At 31.1% G+C, this 20,445-nt stretch overlaps 1 protein-coding gene and 1 pseudogene across 1 annotated transcript in view; one reads left to right on the top strand and one right to left on the bottom strand.

Annotated features, from left to right (window-relative positions):
* The window catches only part of LOC132949993 (head-specific guanylate cyclase), a 299,190-nt gene that overhangs the window by 276,636 nt on the left and 2,109 nt on the right, over positions 1–20,445 (bottom strand). The window contains exon 2 of the mRNA XM_061021156.1: positions 5,546–5,703. Within this exon, the coding sequence (XP_060877139.1) occupies positions 5,546–5,680 (135 nt within the window). The 5' untranslated portion in view covers positions 5,681–5,703. The remainder of the gene's footprint in view (positions 1–5,545; positions 5,704–20,445) is intronic.
* Positions 3,053–3,537, top strand: LOC132950340 (uncharacterized; annotated as a pseudogene).

The raw sequence follows: 20,445 nt of genomic DNA on the forward strand, positions 1-20,445 counted from the left end.
TGTTAATATTTAAGTATATAAATATATAATACTGATGTAGGTATGTAGGTAAATATTTTATCACTACACACTAAACTAATGTATTAAGCCATTTTCTCTGTTAATATAATATGCGTTTTTAAAAATAGATTTTTGGTTACCTACACAATTTTTTTTTAAATTTTAGATTGACAGCGAAGTGGACTAACATTTTTTGGGGTAACCCTATAACGCCACTATACCCAGCTCAACTAAAATTAAAATGCTTATACATAATATATAACTACAACAACTATGGTTCGTTATCCCGCAGTTGTGCAACGAAATTCTGCGTGAAAACATTCAAATTAAAAATATAAAATTAAATATTTATATTACAATATTGTCGTTTGAAATATAAATAACAACCTAAACATTAAAGTAATGATTAAAAAAATAGAAATTTAATATTTCAAAATTCTGTGCTGTAAAGACTTCAAATTAAGTAAAAAAAAAAAAGAAAATCCAAAAAAAGCTGTATAGTTATAAAATAATCACTCTGTATACAATAATAAGCATTTTACATATTATTAAACCGCAGAGACATCGGTGTGGGCAGAAACTCACCGGTGGGCGTACAATATTATTAGGTACCTATGCATAATCTTATAATATTCTACCTTTCCACATAGCTGATGGCACCTAAATGTTTTTTAATATTATTTTTTTCATTTTCGACGCTATATATTATATTACATCCGCGGAAACGACTCCACGTACACCCAACATGTTTATTGTGTGGCATTAACAATGTCGTCGTAACAATGTTACTCGGTATAATATATATTATACCCACCGCGGTTTCCACCACCCGTCGACGTGCAATATACTGTATACATAGATATTAAATTCGGTGCGAACCTCCCACCCTCTCACCAGACTTGTTCACGTGACGTCATTGTAAATTTGTAAATGCTTTTATTATCTATATAACACGTCGTATATACGCGTTATTTATATAATATAAGAGTAAATAGGGTGCCGGGGAGCTTTGAAAATTGACACGTCATATACTAACACCGCCGTGGTAGTCGGGTGCGAAAATCATAATATTTTATAACGTCGTTTGGGGGGTAGCGAGTTAATTGTAAAAAGCGTTCAACGGCGTTTCGATATTAACCCGCGGCGAACGTACACCCGACCTACCTATAAGGATAGTCACAAGCCTCCGAACCCCAACTTTCAAAGTCTATAATTTTAGTTTTAAATATAAATTATCAGGGTCTTTGCCGTTGATACAATACAAGCCCATAAGTGTAAAACGCGTACACATCGCAAACCCAACAATATATTATAACCTCTAAAGAATTATAGCGTGGCACAGTGTCGTCGTGACTTAAGTAAATCGCTTAGCCCCCCCCCCCAAATTCCGTCAAGCCCCATCATTTTTTAGTTGTATGGGATTGAATTGACATTGACGTTAAAAATGTTAGCCCCCCTTGAAATTTTAATGGGTTTCCATTTTGACCTTTGCTTGTAGGGGGGAGGTCTTAGCTTTTATTATCTTTATAACATGCCTGCCGTATATACGAGTAAATTGTTTTCTTAGGAGCTTTGGAAATTGACACATCATAATATTATTATTATACGAACACCGCCGTGATAGTCGGGTGCGAAAATCATCATAATATTTTATAACGTCGTTTGTGGTGGCAAATTAATAATTGTAAACGCAGTTTACTTACGGCGTGTCGATTAACCCGCTGCGAACGTATATATGTTACGGTAAATTATGTAAACGTGGTAAAAGACGTCATTCCCCGGTAAACGACATCATCTACCTAAAAATTGGTAAACGTTGTAAATGCAGACATTCCCCGGTTATTGTCGTCAATCGCCAGTTTAATCGGAGAATGATGTTCTATTAGGGCATGGTGGTAGAAATAGGATGATGGCTGTGTTAAAAACAAAATATTGTAATGTGACAACGGAGGCAGTTATGGCATATTAGGTTTATGCAGTAATTGTCAAATAAAACAATCAAATCCGAAAAGAGGGCTTGTGACAAAACCAATTCTACATTCCGCATTTAATTCAAGAGCGCAAATTGATTTGATTGACATGCAATCTCAAAATTATAATAATTGTCGCCATATAATGAATTATCAAGATCATTTAACGAAATTTGTTACCTATTTTAAATCCTCTGAAGACAAAAAGGGCCGAAGAATTCGCTTTAAATCTGATAGATATTTATACAATATTTGGCGCACCCGCTATACTCCACTCGGATAATGGTCGTGAGTTTGTTAATTATATTATAACAAATTTAAATGAAATGTGGGGAGATATCAAAATTGTGCATGGCAAGTCTCGTCATAGCCAGACCCAAGGATCATAATTGAACGCGCAAATAGGGACGTTGAAGAAATGTTGGCTTCTTGGATGGCTGATAATAAATCAAAAGACTGGCCAATGGCATTAAAATTTGTGCAATTTCAAAAAAATCGGGCTTTGAACTCAGGTAAGCTATTAACTAAAAACAATTTTTTTTTAATAATTTTAATTTTAATTAATTAATTATTTTTTTTTTAAATTTAAACATGTTTATAATAGGTATTGGAAGATCACCATACAAGGCGATGTTTGGTTGTATAGCGAGAACAGGGTTAGCTTCAGCAGGGATACCTTACGATGAAATAGAAAAACTTAAGTCAGAATAAGAGGATATTGAAGAACTATTTAATAACAGTAACCATTCAGATCATATTAATACAGTAGAAGTTTAGTCAGTGTAGGAGATCTTGAAAATGAAGTAAACTTTGAGACTGAAAATGAATTAAGAAATACTAAAGACATAGGTAATTATTAAATATTTATTATATGTAATTCAGTAAAAATGCTTGCAAATTTCTGCATATTTAATGGTATATTTAATATTGCATATTAAACCGAAAATTTAAAAAAATAATAATTTGTAAATTAAAAAAAAAAATAAAATAGCAATCGTCATCTATTTACAGGTAAAAGGATTGAAAAAATTAAAGACCAATAACAAAAATCGGTTATCTGTCTCGAAAAACGAGCGTCAAAAATGTAGAGATTGACTAACGAAAAATTTTCCAAGCTTGATGTCAGTACAGCTGTTCATGTCCCAATACCAGATGTCGATAGAGCACGAGGTTCTCCGCGTAATTTACTTGCTGTTATTATTTCATGCGAAGATGACATGTATAAAATTATGTAAGCCAATTTTAATTTGATAATGTTTATCTAATTAAAATAAAATAAATAACCGAATGTTTGAACCAGGTACACAATATGGGGTGTTGAAACACAAATATACACGAGCACAAATTTCTATGTGTAAAGAAAAATTTCTAGAGCTAGATGAAGCGCTATGAAAAAAAATAAAGACAGGGAAATAACATTTAGAGAAGCCGACACGGAATAGCTAGTCATCAAGGATTTAATCGATGCAACTGCAAAACTGGTTGTGGGACTAAAAAATGTGCTTGCAATGCAGCGGAAATGTTGTGTAGTTCAAAATGTCATGGTAACCAAAATAATAATAAATAAATAATTTGTAATATGCACGTATTTTGTTATTTGTAATTAACCTATTATCCCATTCAAATAAATACCTAAAATAAAAAATGAAACATCCACCAACAATAAATCATTATTATAAATAGTACCTATAGTAAAAAAATCAGTGTATTATTTGATATTTATCATCATTTACCACTAGTTTTGGTAAATGACATCAATGGCCGGTGAAAGATGTACATTTGAATTTAAAATCTAGTTTTCTACATCATTTATCTACATAATCGAATCATTTTGGTAAAAGACGTCATTCACCGGAGAATGACGACAGTCACCAATATTCATCTTTCACCGTAACATATACATATTATCCTAAATGCACAACGCGCAAACCTAACAATATATTACATTACCTCTAAAGAATAAAAGCGTGGCACAGTATCGTCGCGGTTTTATTTTCGGCTGTGCAGAGAATGATTTTAGTAAAATCGTGTAAACAATAACAATATAATACACCTACGCGCAAACACAAGGCACCCGCCGCGCATTCAATTTAAAACCGTTAATGAATACGCCTTCCGGGACATGTATATCAAAACTTTCGACGATAATGGCGACCCCCAAATACCTACGGATACAAACAAAACTTGCAGAGTTCAACGGTATGTTTAACTAAAATTCAAGCAGCTATATTATTAATTTTATTCAATTCGCGGTTCTAGACCAAAAGCTGCTAACTTGTTATTTTTTAAAATTCACTTTTGTCTGCATATAATATGAGTTATTACTTATATTAATACTCGATAATTCAAGCTCATAAACAACCGTTTATAGACGCGTTGTTTCAAAAATTATCTATAAAATAAAAGTTCCTAAATCAACACAATAATTTACAAATTTGTTATTCAACAGTGATCTAAATCTCTAAATACTAAATAGAACCTTTCGGTTCTTTGATATAGTGTTGAAAAATTAAAATCAATATTATGTTCTATTTACATGATAAAGTAATTAAGTGATAACCTAGACAAATAAAAATGGCAAGACATAGCGCAAAACAACTTTGTTAATTTTTAGATTATTTTAGCAATCATTAAAAATAATTTATGAATCATAATATTATAATAGTTTGAAGGTTTCCTGAACAATTTGATATTTTGAGATATATTATCGCCTTTTGGTATTAAGCCAATGCTTATAAATCTTAATATAATGTTCAGATAATTTGACTTACAACATTGTCAAACGATATAAAATAAATTAATGGTTTTAATATTCCAGTAAAATTGAATAAACAATTATTTTAAATATTTGAATCCAGCACAACCTTCTTTTTCTTCGTCCTTCTTCCTCTAATATACTATAGTGGTCGGCAATATATATTTCACATTATATTATTTACGTATAATATTAATTATTATTTTTATTTTGTTTTATTCTGGTCGAATTACTTTATTTATTAATTTATTCTTAGTTAATTTTCAAAACGATAAATTGAACATCAAGCAACAAAATATAATGAATTGTCTCTCATCACCTGCGTGTGTCGCATTTTACCACCGAGAATAATACTGTTAACTCAACATTTCGAAACCAATGATAAATATTATATATTATTTTTCAGTCGGTTACGAAGTTTATATAGTATAAACATCTATACGTCAATCAAAATACAATATTATACTATTATTACAACGAAATGTTGCAAAATTTTTTTCACCTCGATACAGATAGGAATCCACGACGGTATAAATGTATAATAATAATAATAATAATAATATGACGAACGGAGAATACGAATAAGCAATAATATGTGTTTAAGTAAACTCTGTTTCGTGAGCAACCGTCACGGGGTATAGTCGTGTACAAAACGGATAAATCATTTTTTGTTTACCCTAGTTCGCGCATGCGTATTATAATACGGTACCTATATCATAGTCATGCGTACATACACAATACGCATCGCACGTATATAATTATTATTTTACACAGATAAATATTACATCATTACACAATCGTCAATGTTAGAGGTACTCACCGGTGGCGAAGTAAGAGTTCTGACAGCTGCGCTGAGATGCTTCAGATTCAAAGGCCGCTGTTGTTCAGTCTGCGTTGCGTTTGCTCTCGGCGGAGCTGCTGCACCGGGGCGTCCGGAGCTGAACGGACAAAACATCTCTGCGATTTTTACGATTAAATCTGCAAAAAAAATAAAACGTTCCGATTGTATTATACAGTCATACCTACACACACACACACACACACACATACACACATAAATGCACTTTGAGATAAGGTAAAATAATATTATGTGCAGGACATGTCGTCGTTAACGCCGTAGCAGCATGCATACGTTTGATGTTCACATATTTCATAACTCAGAATGATCATTCAGAATATCATCCGTTATCGTTTTAGAGATTTAAGAATATCCATAATATAGCATTAGCGCAATAGGTACTGAAAAATGCACTTTGATGATACGAGTGAGGACATTAATAATATGACCCCGTTGTTTTAGACGTTTAGAAGGATTTAGGCGATGTAAAACCATTTTATCTGGGCGATAATTTTTACCTCGCTGGCGTGCAATGCCGTAGTATTGCATAGTAAATTATAACCTACCCAGTGGCAAGCCATGCCTATGGACAAGGAAACGGCGTCGGCTTCAAGTTCACGAAAGAATGATAAGAATAAATAAATTACAAGACATTATTATATTAGTTTCAAAAAAGTTACTTCGATAGTGTCGTGCACGCTATGCTTATTATGATTAAGTCTGAAGATTGCCGACACAGCGCCCGAAATAAAGATGAATATTACAGTGGGTATAATAAGTAAGTAAGTAGTACAGTATTTACAATTTGTTGATCGACCACGTTTTTGGTAAAATATAAATATGTAGTACCTACACAATCGTAATATTGTGAACAGTAAGTTGTTAATCGTCTTGGCGTAAACTATGACTAAAATGTCGTTGAAGAGAAATAATAAAAGGGTCGAATTAAATACGAATTTAGTCTATAACTTAACATTAGATATAATACGATAAATTCGTAATTTAATAAGAAAAACTAATGGATAATTATTTTTTATTCAAATATACCAACTATTATATTACAACGACTATTGTTTACACCTTACAATTGATATATTATAGCATCGATAATGTCATCATCGTGGTAATTTTCTCAAAACGCCATAGGTTATAATATTATATAATGTATTATTCACGTGAATAAGCAATAACGATTATTTCATATGGTTTTTTTTTTTTATAACATAATTACGAGTACCTACTACACTATATTATAATAAACCTATGGGTACATTTTAGAGAGGAGCTAACAACGCACTATGAGCATATAATATCTTTCTTTCATTTTCTTTGTGTCTGTCGTCACGTTTTGGAGCGGGAAATATTGTGCTAGAGTCCTCGACATTGAGGGTGATTTCTGGTAGCGAATTGCATCTAGTTGGTACTTTGGAACGTCAACATCGAGAAAATCTTTGTACCTACTTTTCCTAATGATCGGGAAAAACTAACAAACAATACTGCTGGATGACGGAAAAATATTTTGAACGACAACACAGGGTTTTGAGATAATCGATTTCGGATTCGGTCTGTGTAGTTCAGAAATTATAATAACAGTAGAGACTTATAAAATGTTCACCAATCATTCAATTAAAATTTCCAGACATATCTAATTTTCAAAATAAATGTCTATTTGTAACTAAGTATAGTTGAAATAAATTTTATATATTTTTTTTTTACCCTTTATAATGAGAATAATTTTGTTTCTCTGTCAAAAAGTTTTAAACATTTAATATTAGATTTCACTTAAGTTATAATACAGTAATAAATTGTATTACAGAAGTCCAACAATTTCGAAAATACATCGTCACAGTTTTTATAAGCGTCAAAAATTCAAATTTTGATGAAATTGAATTCCTATCAAATACCTCTATTCAAATAGGTATTTACGAATTTTCCTGGAACAATTTGAATTATTTTATTGTAATTCAAAAAGTATTAATCGTACAAACTGCAAACTCAGCATTCCACAAGGGTGAAATGTACAGTCAAATAATATATTTCTACTAATTGTTTGCCATTTGATACCACGAACATGTCCTATACCGTTCACGTCTGTATTGAATTAAAAATTAATAACAATTTATAATATATTATGATGTAATATTAGAATAATATAATATATTATTTTGCAATATTTGGCTAAAGTAAGTTGCATACTTGAATTTACTATATACATTGCGCACACCAGGTGCGGGAGGAAGTAAAGGGGTCACAAAACCCTTCCCCGAAATATCATCTTTTTGAAAATCAATTTCTACAAAATCCCCATCATCTCGAGTATCAGTAGTTTTTAATTTCGAGAAAATTATTATTAGCTCAACCCTCTCCAAAAAAAAATCATCCTAATAGTTATAGGTATAAATGTATATAGGATATAATATTTTATATTATAAAATATTCATAGAATAAGTAGCTGACACATCGTATCCGCTTAGAATTATTATTCGTACACAGTGATATTATGTTATCATTGTATTTGAATTGAATATACTCTTCTGTTAAAGTGGCCTCCTCAATTGTATTATTATTTACATACCTAAACAGTATAATTAAACTCTTAAAGTAATAATTATTTACCTGCGTAAATATACATCACACATTTATATACTTTCGGTTGGTTTTTATACATTTTTGAATTGGCAGTTTAATGTTATTGGTGAATAATAAAGAAATGTAGGTACTATATTGTATAGTAAAATTCAACGTAATATGTTGATGTTTTAAACTCATTGTATTTGTATATATTATTATATTATAAATTGTACAACAAAAACATTATATTTTAGTTACTTAAAAACAACTTATTTTACTAGATAATAAAATCATACCGCCTTAAGAGTCCCGTCGATTATGAATGGGGTGGGAAAATGATCAGCCCTGCAGGGGTGGCACGTCAAGGACAGTTATTATTGTTATGTATAAAATCAGAGACGAGTTATTGACATATTTATTTTTACCGATTTACACCATAACATTATTCATCATGATTAACAAATCGTGAGACTGTTCAACGTGACGGCTTCGATAGACGCTCGGTATCGCGGTGACCGGCTGCCAAAGCCAAACGCCCGTTTAATATGTCATCACGGGCGATCAGTGTTTAATGGAAATTGTGAAAAGTCCAACTAGCTCGTTTCAGTGTGACGATGGGCAAGGCTTTCCACACGAACGTCGTTTGCGTGAAGTTTCCTCGAGTTAACGGAAGGTTATCAGCGGCGTTGAGGCGGCGGGGATAGTATGGGAAATTTGAGGGACGAAAAAAACAGAGGAAACAATAATAGTATATTGATTAACAAAAGTTGTTACGCCGTAATTATACTATAATTATTATAGTGGGTTGTATTATATTTTAGATTAAATCGTATAAATGAATGGCCTTAATATATCACGAGGTAAGAGCGGTGTGTTTATTATAAGTGCGTTAAAAATTACATTCAATACGCAAAACAATTAATTATGTATAATAACAGTAGTATAGTAACTAATTACATTAACAAAGAAACTAATACGTCTGACCTGTGTCGTGTACATTTGAGATCACGTGACCTGGACTCCCGGAGACGAAAATTTTACAGGTCAGCGTGAACGAGAAGACTTGTTGTGCATAGGAGCGAAAGGTCACAATAATTGACGGTGACGAATCTGGTGCATACGACGGCAAAAGATACGTCTGATGAGCACACGACGACTGTCGTGATACACCGATCCGCTGGCGGTAAATGTGTCGGCAATCGCCCAAATCGTGTACAACTTAGTTCAAACATTAACGACATAAGAGGTGTGCAACAGACATGGATATCGCGAGACTGCGCCGTGTAAAATCCACAACAAGTGAGCGAGTAATCACATTAGCCAAGGTGTAGGTATATATTTTTTAAACACACCTTGAAAATGTATTTTATTGTTTATGGCTAGGACGGACCGGCCCTGTCTATTTTTCGATAAGAATAATAAGATTATATATGGTGAGCTTCAAAATAGAGGGTTCGATTAAGTGACCAATGCACGAACGAAGTTAAATGTATATAAATATAATGACGTATCTATCTTGTCATGTGTAGTTGTAGTCGATATACTACCAACAGTGTCCTCTATCATGCAGGATCCGATTCACTGGACCTGTCCATGAGTATAATACGAGTAAAAGGTCTATGATAGCCACATGCGGTGAGTCCACCGGGCAAGCACTGCAGCGCACGACGTTGCCAAGTCACACGCGACCGAGTGATATCATCGTGAGCTTGAGTTATCGTGCGATTGGTGTCCAGCAATAATAATTAATACCGAAGTAGGACTCTGTGTATTCGCGATGACGACAGACGCCCGTGGTCCCTCTAAGGCTCTAACGCGATTGCCGTTAGTGCGGGCTTTACAAGGGACATAATCGAAACACACGTGAAGACTCGATCGCGTCGGACGTTCCATGTACGATGCCAATTTTCTTATCATGCGCACAGCGAAATATCAGACTGGAAAATCCTGTGGCGACTCGTTAAAAGCGATATATTATCAATACGACTTTTCCAACGGTCGTGCACGCGACTTCACGTTTGACGTCCGTGCGTTTCTCGACGGGATTTCCAGCTGTTTTCCGGTCAAACCGTCTCCGTCTCCTCCGAGTGAAGGAGCGTCCAGCTGCTCAGGTTCTCCCGAAACGTCTGTCCCGAGGGAGTGAAAACACGATCATTGTTACACGCAAAAAACGCTGCACGATCGCGCTTCATGCAATATAGCATGCGTTGTCCTTATAACAATTTTCCGATTAACTTTTTAAAAATACTGTCAGACTTGGTTAACTCGAGGTTGAAGTTAGAATGTCGAGTTAACCAAGTTCAACTGTATTAATACACGGCATTTGGGTCATATTTCATTTGGACAAATGAAATTAATAAAAATAATTTTTAACAAACCTGACAATTTAATTCAGTTGTCAGTCGTATAATTGTGAAGGAAGATTGTTAAATGCACAGCGCAATATGTATTTTGCAGAGCGAAATCGCATTATGGTTTTTGCATTTACAAATTTAAGAGTGGCTCAATCGTGGGGCACCGGTCCCTAGGACCATCACGTCCGAGACCGAAGTCCGGAAAGTGCGTTCTGGCTGGGAAGTTTAGCCTGACTGTCGCGACTGACTGCGCCGGTATTTTTGGTCTTTCGCCTATCCTCCATATACGATGTTGAATATTATCGTATGATGCCCTATCGACGACATTCTCGATTCTAAGTAGATAATATTGCGATAGTATGAATTTAGTATTCCACGAGAATGACAACGTACAGCCTGCGCGGACATCTACATTAAACTGTCAATGTCGTAGGCTATAATCTGTGCATGAACCACGTGTATGCCTGATAATAATATAATAATATGGCATGACAATATAGTAACAGATGATAGGTACCTATTAAGCCCAGGTATATCGTTAGGTACCTACTTACTATGATACGCACTAAACATATTAGCTCATATTGTTGTTGTCGAATAATATTTATTAGCGCGTATTGTTTTAGGTAAGTATATACATCGGTACGGAAATGCAAATTCCAAAATAATTATTTTATGAGTTTAGTTTACATCAGTCGTTGGCATAAACATATATAGTCATCGGTTATTATTGTGCCATCTGTAGTTATATTATTTTACGAAGTTCTATAATGGTGCAACCTGTAAATCACAACTATTTTTATATTGTAGTTAAAAAACTATAATAATTTTCAAAATATTATCACTATTTTTCAGCAATAACTTGTAGACATTTGAAATTCTTAAATGTTGATAAAATATAATACGTTCGGTCAAAAAGCTTGGCAATTTAATAAAATGGTTGCTCTATAAAAAATGTACTTACTGAAATTAAACCCCAGCGTAAAGTCTCATTAATTTATTATTAACATTTTAAAATCAAATTATGACGAAATTGGATATTCACACGTAAAATAACGATTTATCATCAAACAATAAATGTATGTTATATTTTGTCGTAATTCAAAAAAATATTGGTAGTAGGTTTCAAGCATTCAATAATTACTTAAATAATTATTTTCAATACATAATAAAATATTTAAAACATTAAGACTAAGTACCTAATTTTAAAATATTTACAAGCGCTTAACATTTTTTGTAAAAAACAATGTAAATTATAATATTTTTCTATATGTATAGACGTTGTATATTATATCGAAAAAATATAAACAAAGTATGTTAATTATCTAAAAAAACAATTTTGAACAATATTGCATGGCTATATTCCAAATTAATTATTGAGAACCTTATGAGAGTTTTTAAAAACTTTTGAAAAAGTTTATAGTGAAAATAATAATAATTATTATGTTTTAATAAAAACAAATTTAAAAAAAAAATAAGTAGTTCTTTTTTTAATTTAAAATTCTGAACACAATATATACTTTTTAAACTTTTGACGTACTGAAATTGAAAATGAAAATAAATTGTTTATTTTTTAAGGTATTCCCTAAAATACAAAACTCATAAGACCTAAACATGCATTGATAAAATTACAAAAAGTATAAATATTTATTTGTTAGGTACAGTATATAACTATATAATAAATATATTAAATTAAGTATGAATACATTGTATCATAATTTTACATTTCACCGTTATTCACATTTTCCATTGCACGAACGCTTAGATAATATTTATTAAACCAATTTATTCAATAAATTTATTTATAATAATATATCCATTTTATTTTTAACAATATTTTAATATTATATTAACTTTCATTCAACTCAAAGTTAACTTTTGAATCGCACCTACTAGACTAATAATCGATGTTTTTCACGTGTACCTACATATTATTATCATTCTCTCTCATCGGAATAATTGTCTTTTGGGTAATGCCGGAAGCAGTTAATGTGATACATCAATAGCACTATAATTAACATTGCAACACTGGACGGAATAATTTACATTAAGTTAGCTAAAATTAGCTCATACGTTATAACAATTAAATCACACATCAACCGTAGTATTGTGTCTACGTCATGATGCATGTGCATGTGAGTGCATTAACCATTAGGTAGGTTATCACAATTCAAATGTAACTTGAAATGTTCGCCAACAGCTATAACTATTACAAACCTCTATGTGTTTTAAACTCCCCTTTCTCTGTCTCTCACTCACTCTATCTCTCTGTCTCTGTCTGTCTGTCTGTCTGTCTGTCTGTCTGTCTGTCTGTCTGTCTCTCTCTCACTCTCGCACTCAAAAAACATTTAGTACAGGGACCCAAAATTTGATGTGTGTGTGTGTGTGGGGGGGGGGGGGGGGGGGCGTTTATACGAGTTCTATTTTCAGCACATAATATAGTGACGTTTCATAAAACGCTTCTCTCGAAAATGTAATAACACATAAGACGCGTTGAGCAGTGCGTACTACACTACTATAATAATGTGTAAACATTTATTTATTTTTATCGAGTTATTGAAATAACTATAATTGCAAGTTGTTGGGTGATAATGATTGATCGGGAATAAAAGAAAGCACGAAAGCAAGCATATTAATATAAAACAAAAATATTTATTTAAGCTCACATTTCACGGCAGATAACATATATTATGCGGAGAAGAGAAAAGTTCAACTTTTGTTCAACGCCCAAACGTCTCTTTTGCGGTGTCCTGCCGAACACACTATACCCACGACGAGAGTCGTATAAACTATTAACGATTTTTTTTTTTTTACCGACGACTGTTTTAATTGATCGAAAATAATAATACCCTCCTCGCCCGCCGCCGCAGCCCTTCGCGGCGTGATACACAAGATCGGACATTTATTACTATTATAATATTATTATTATTATTTCGTAAATGATAACAATATTGTGTGTGTCGTTTTGGGTAATCGCTATTTGAACTGCGCAGCGCCCGAGCTCGGCGGTGTAATTTGCATGATTTATGTGTCTGGTGAATATATCGTTCCGGGCCAATGGAACTCGGGTGGTGGTGGGCGGGCGTAACACATGCGCGCGTGCTGGTGGAAACGGGCTAACGATAATTATTCCAAATTAAATTGTAATACTCGGCGGACGGGAAATTACTACGATATTATACTATACGAATTCTACATAAACAGTGATTCGTCTTACTTGCACCTTTGCCTAATCATTAATATGTACATATTGTTATTGTACTTACCCCGCGGAATAACAATAAAACAAATGTCGCACGTTTTACGCGTGCCGACGTACAATGGCAGTCCAAACAGGGTTATACTTTTTCAATACACATATTTTATAAATTGGCCGTTTTTAAAATTTTAAATCGCAAAGTTATGGTATAGGACGGTATATAATTTATCCAAAATCCTGCGTGTTTTTTTTCAAGTCCGTGTTTCGGGTGAGTAGTATATTTTGACGGATCGGTCTTATAAATGTGTTTTCTTATAATTCAATTTAAAAAGTCACTTATGCGAATTGCCATAAACTTTACATTCAGTACGATTTTGTATCGAACTTTTTAAAACTACTGACAAAAGTGCCTCGAGGAAAAATCGTTTTAAGAACCAAATATACCAATTATTATTTTTATAACAGACTATTATTATTGTATAAATATATTTTCCAGTGATATGCAATTATTCGTTTGTTAATAATTTACATATTTAAATTCCTTTCATTTTTTTATGTGAATTTTATCTTGAGAATTTTTGAAAGATAAGTCAGATAAAACTTCATGGGGAATATTATAATACAAACTCCATCAAATCATAAGCTTTAAATTACATTTAAATCTCAAAATGAGTTTTAAAGATTATAAAATAGTAATATTTTACTTGGCTATAACATAATATAATTCACTTTGAAACTAAAATACCAATAAAAGCCTGTAGGGGTCCTCGATAATATATATTCTTACCTCGATGTTTGATAATAGGTCGATTTGTTTTATTATTAGCAAAACAAACAACTCAAAATTGGTTCTGCTGAATGCAAATTTCCAATATTGTACCTACGTTTATCAGACCAAGGCAACACTTGTGGGTGTGGCGTTTTCAAAATATTATAATATTGTAACAATTATAATATTTATTATAATATATTTAAGAAAATTGGTTTTTAAATAAAATAAAACAAAAAACCACTACTGTATTTAATCAATTAATCGTTAATAATGTGTAAAGGTTGTAAAATCACAAGTACAATTGTCTATGATGATTTCATAAGTAGTAATTTCGTATTAGTTACCATATTAAACTGATTGGCTTGTATCTATTAAAAACAAAACTTCTAAGTTTAAATTTCAAAAAGTTTTAAACAAAATATGGATAACAGGCTTATGACATTTTTAGTCTCTAACTTATTAGAAAAAAATAAAGCTTCCTGGAAACTCTATATTTGACAGATTATAAATTAGTCATAACAATTTTTCCGAAGTAAATAATTCATTTTGAACTTTGAATGTATACAATTACCATCTTATATTTACTTGAACAATATTATCTTAAATGTTACTAAGCCGTTAATTATTAAAAAGTTATGACGCAATTTAAAAAAATATGTATAGTCATATTATAATACGATAAGTATGTTAAAGTAAATTTGATAAGCATTTAATTGATTAATAAAAAAATTAAACGAAAAACCATTTTTATGGTTTATTTACATATTTTTGTGAAAAAAACATAAAATGAAAAGTTAATTTAGAAGACGTATTCTTCGGGTTCTGTGCTATGACAATGCTAACACTTTAAAAATAAAATCAGATAAGATAGCAGCGTATAAAAATAAAACAATTTTTTTATCAACTTGTTCGTACCCGGACACTGCATTACACGTAAAAACAAAATAAATATTTTATGAAGAAAACATATTGTATCACCTATGTATATATATATATATATATAAAAATGATTGCTCATTAAACTTTTTATAATATCATACAGAACACGTACAGTAAACCGATTAAACTCGTGCGGAGAAATAAACGATTGACTGCCGTCTAAAACAGCTGGTATCGAGCTTTTAAATTAATTGAAAGCAATCAAATCGAAATTTTAAAATCGCAGCCACTCTTATGTAGTGTACCTAATGTGTTCGACCGCAAAAGGTAACAAGTTTAGACTTTCAGACTACAATTTATGCGTGTGTGGCGTTACACGATTATGCATACGTAAAATTCCGCTCATCGCAGAGATTATCGATTACGTATTACTCCTCATATTTTCTTATTATTATCGATATAATATTATGTGAATAAAATAAGATAACGTTCAATATGTCTAAATATAGGTACTATTGTCTTATAAGGCCGGACGACTCAGTTTAAATAAATATTGTAATAATTTCTATTATAATAAATTATAATATCATGGATTAACAAAGGGCGTGCACAACGATCGTTTGGCATAATATATTATTTTTTTTATTGATCTAATTTATTAAACTTCGACAGTTAGGGTCATTATTTTTCACATTTTTGTACATCTATATATTATATAACATTAGATTGGAAGTACACTCTTTTTAAGTTACTGAGTGGAGCGATAGGTACTGATTTTACAATGATGTGTGTGTTGTTTTTTTGTGCCTATGTACACGATAAGTAGTTGAAACAATAATTCAATTCTCAACTTCAGTATCTTTTTCGGTGAGAAAATGAATCTAGTTGGTGCATTGGCAAGGTTAATTTAAATTCTCAGTAGGTATCAAAACCGCATGGAAAAACAAAATCAATTTTGGTTTTTGTGAAAATCTTAAAAAAATTACCGTAGATACATGCAATTTTCACTGAATTTTTATATTATATTTGAAGTATTACAACTCTTTTCGATCTATTTAAAGACATAAGAAAATTTGTTGTTTTATTATTTTTTTTAAAATGATTGTCGATAAAAAATTTTATGCTCGGTAAAATAACTTTAAAATAATGTAATACAACGTTCTTCATAAGTTGTTATTAGAGGAAATTAAAAAAAAAGTTTTGCGTAAATCAACAGTAATTTTTTATGAACGTCTGAAGTTAAAATGTTGACAAAATTCATTAAAATCACGAAAATTGGCAAATTATTTTGAGTTGGAAATTCATAAAAAAGTTCCTATTTATATCTAAGCTTTGAAAATGTAATACAAAAGCCCTACTGTAAATTATCCTACATTTAACAAAAAAATATTTTTCAAAAAATTTCAAATTAAATTTTTACGAGCGTTTGAAGTTATAATATCGGATATTTACCCATAAATTAACAACTTCTCATGAAATGATTTTCTTATTTTGCCGTTAATCAAAAACTTATAACAGTAGATACTTGAGATTTACAAACATTTTATCATTTACTACACTTGATAAAATGTTCAAAATATTTTGATTTGTTTTGAGCGGTTACGGACATTATACATTTTTAATTTGTTACTGTTTTTTAATAAATGTCAATAAAATTGAATTCACCGGATCAAAAAGCTTGAAAATTTAATTAATAATACATAGGCATGTTTTTTTTATAAGCATTTAAAGATCAAATATTCACAATATTTATCAGATTTAAAATTTAAAATTATTTAGTAGTTAAAAATGTATTAAGTGTTCAACTTTTATGGCAAAGGATTAAAAATGTAAAACAAGGTTCCACGTAAGTAATTATTAATACTGTAACCAAAAAATCTAAAAAATATATTCCAACAGTTATTTTGCTGCAATTTAAAAATACTATTGGTGGGTACTTGAAATTTCTCAAGTACATTTTTATATACAAATATTTAAATATGATAATATGAAAATAATAATAATTACCTGTTACCGTATTAATAATATCAATATAAAATTGTCTATGCTGGCAAACCATCTCCGCTCAGAACCGATTTTCGTATATAATGATATTATATCATTGAATTCAAATTTAACACCATCCATTACCATGACCCACTTGTAACCTACTATACAGCAGAGCCAGAGCGACACCCACTTATCCGCTTTTTTTTAAATATATACTTAAAGGATTATATTACTTTAACAATTGTTTAAACGTCATTATAGCATCCATGAAAAAAATAATATATATAAGGTATATAATATTATAAGGTAGTTGTAATTTCCTAATAGTTTTTGGCTTTTTCAAAACCGTACGCTTCGGCATCCGAGGAGGCCATGGATTCGATATTATACGTGTATTATAATTATTTTACTTTTGTCTTGTGTGGATCATAATATTTAGATCAATTTTACCAATGATTGACTGAAAAGTGTTTATCTTTTCGTGTTTAATGTTATTGGCCCACGATCTAACGTTTTCGCAATATTATATAATAATAATATAATATTAATATTAAGTATAATAATATATAAAATAATAGTAATAATACATTATGTCGTTTTTAGTATGACATATTACCTAGCTAATATCATTATGTTAACTTGGTAGAACTTTAATGTCGATTGACGTGCTTGACGTGTTTAAGGATGGACGAATAATTTTAAAATGTTCTAAACTGCTGGTAAATTGCTATTTTTCTACAATATGCCGATAATTATTGGTACTGCAATATCTGGTACTCGTAAAACGTGTTGGGTTTATTGTGGATCAGTATAATATTATTGTTTTGTGCGTTTAAAAATAATTCAATTCCACATTACGTAATAATATAACAACTACTATTGTATGCGTTTCGGTCTTTTCGACGATTTTACTTATGAATATTGAATTACTTGTCAAGTGGTTAAGCACATACTGCCATTCAAACTATGCTTAGGTACCTATACCCATATCCGTTTTGAATGCCTATACGAGTGTCACTGCTGCAGTGATAGAAACGTATTCTTTGATTTAAATCATTGTGCACGACGAGTATCTATATTATACTCAAATGTACGTCACATGTTATTTATAATTCCGATTTTATTCCACGTGACCAATCACCGAGAGCTATTAAAATATTTATTTAACGCGGCATAGGCATTCCGGGAAATTTTAATAATGAAACTCCACTCGTTTATTCGAAATAAGACTTATGAATAGAGCATATTAAAATAAATTGCGTAGACAAGCCATTTGAGATTTAACGAAAACCACTATAATATACGTACAAGCCATTTATACACAACAGCTCATATTTTGCACACTTAACAACAACCCTATTACTGCACCCCTAACTCTCTCTTCCACTCATTGATTTTGTTAAATTTGATTTCAACAAATAATGCGGTTAAACCATAGCCCCGATATTCAGTAGTTTCGGTTTTATTACACTGTTTCAAAGTCAACAAACCCGTTTTGAAAATAAATACATTTAGTTTAATTTTACCACAACTAACGGACAATACTGAACAACAGCTGAACAATGGTTTATTTTCTTCTAAATCTTGTATTACCTATGTGGCTTGAAACTCTTGATTATCATCTATTTTATTCGTTAAGAAATGAATTCAGATATTTAAGTACCTACCTGAATAAGACATATTTTGGTCCAAACCATTATTGTAATATTACAGACCATATAGGACTTTCGGCGTTATCGTAAAAGTTTACTTCTATCTTAAGCTTTGTGACACTGCGATACACTTTCTTATTTAAACTGTTTCATAATATTTTTATCTAATAGCATTTTCTACTTCAATACTATGCTCCATTTTCACTATTTGCACATTGTTTTTCAGCAGGTACAGATATATTTTCTGTACAGGGTTTATTTACTTAACTCAAGTGTAAAACGCCTTTTCCCGAAAATCATAATACACGAGTTAACATTTTTTTAAACGAAAAGGGCTTATAATTTATTGAAAAAAACAAACAGTTTTTAAACTATGGTTTTTTTAAAAAAAAAACTTGTTTTTCCACTGTGGAATAATTCATGCCTATAATAACTACGGCAGAAATTGTTTTTGAAATGTTTTAAATAATAAATTATCCCAGAGTATTTTTTAAATGTATAATATTATTTATTTTGTTTTTAATTGAAGAACATTGCATTTCGTTGCAATTTTAAATTTATACATTTAAGTAATTGTAAATCAAACATCATTATAATGTAAAAATTATATATACTATTATAATATTTATAATTGTGTTGTGTTATAAAAAGTTTATTAAGCAACTACCTACCTATTCAAAATTATAAATGTTTGTAGACTGATTTCATATTTACTTTTTCCGTTACTTTTACTTGTGTTGTATTATGTAACTTAACAAGTTTGATGTTTAACTACAAATAATGAAAACCACAAAACAGCAGACGTATATATTTGTATACGCTTATATTATGGATATCAAAAGATTACATATTTTTTAAAAAATTAAAAATACCTGAGGCAAAAAAAATATTATACATAATTTAAAATGTAAAAACGTTAAGGAAATTTTTGGATTTTGGTAGTTACTATTGTGATATTATAGTTATAAATTGGTTGTCCCGGCGTGCACAGGTGTTGCTTATACCAATATTGGTAATATCACGTTTTGGTTATTCGCAACAACCACAATATGCAAAATGCAACGTTTGAAATATTTAAAATGCCAAGGATTTTTATTTTACGCTGCGATTTTTTAATGAAACGCATTGTATATAGGTATAGCGCTTATATGGGGAAGCCACAGGTGCACGATTAAAAACTATCGATATGGTTCGTGGGTAAATGTAGAAATTGATCGAATCATATAACCGTAATCTATGGAGATGTTTACACAGTCCTACTGCGAATCGACGAATAAAAACGGATTAGGGTTAATCTACACCAGGTATGCGTACAGGCGGTATACCAATAGATTTAAAACTTGATATCATATCGAACACGATATTCAACCGAAATTCGAAGCACACTACGACTAAAACTTGGACGCTTTTTCACATCCATCGCATGCGTGACATTACTTTACCTACATAAAAGTTATTAAAATGAG

The sequence above is a fragment of the Metopolophium dirhodum genome, chromosome 8, assembly GCF_019925205.1.
Source record: "Metopolophium dirhodum isolate CAU chromosome 8, ASM1992520v1, whole genome shotgun sequence".
Classification (NCBI taxonomy): Eukaryota; Metazoa; Arthropoda; class Insecta; order Hemiptera; family Aphididae; genus Metopolophium; species Metopolophium dirhodum.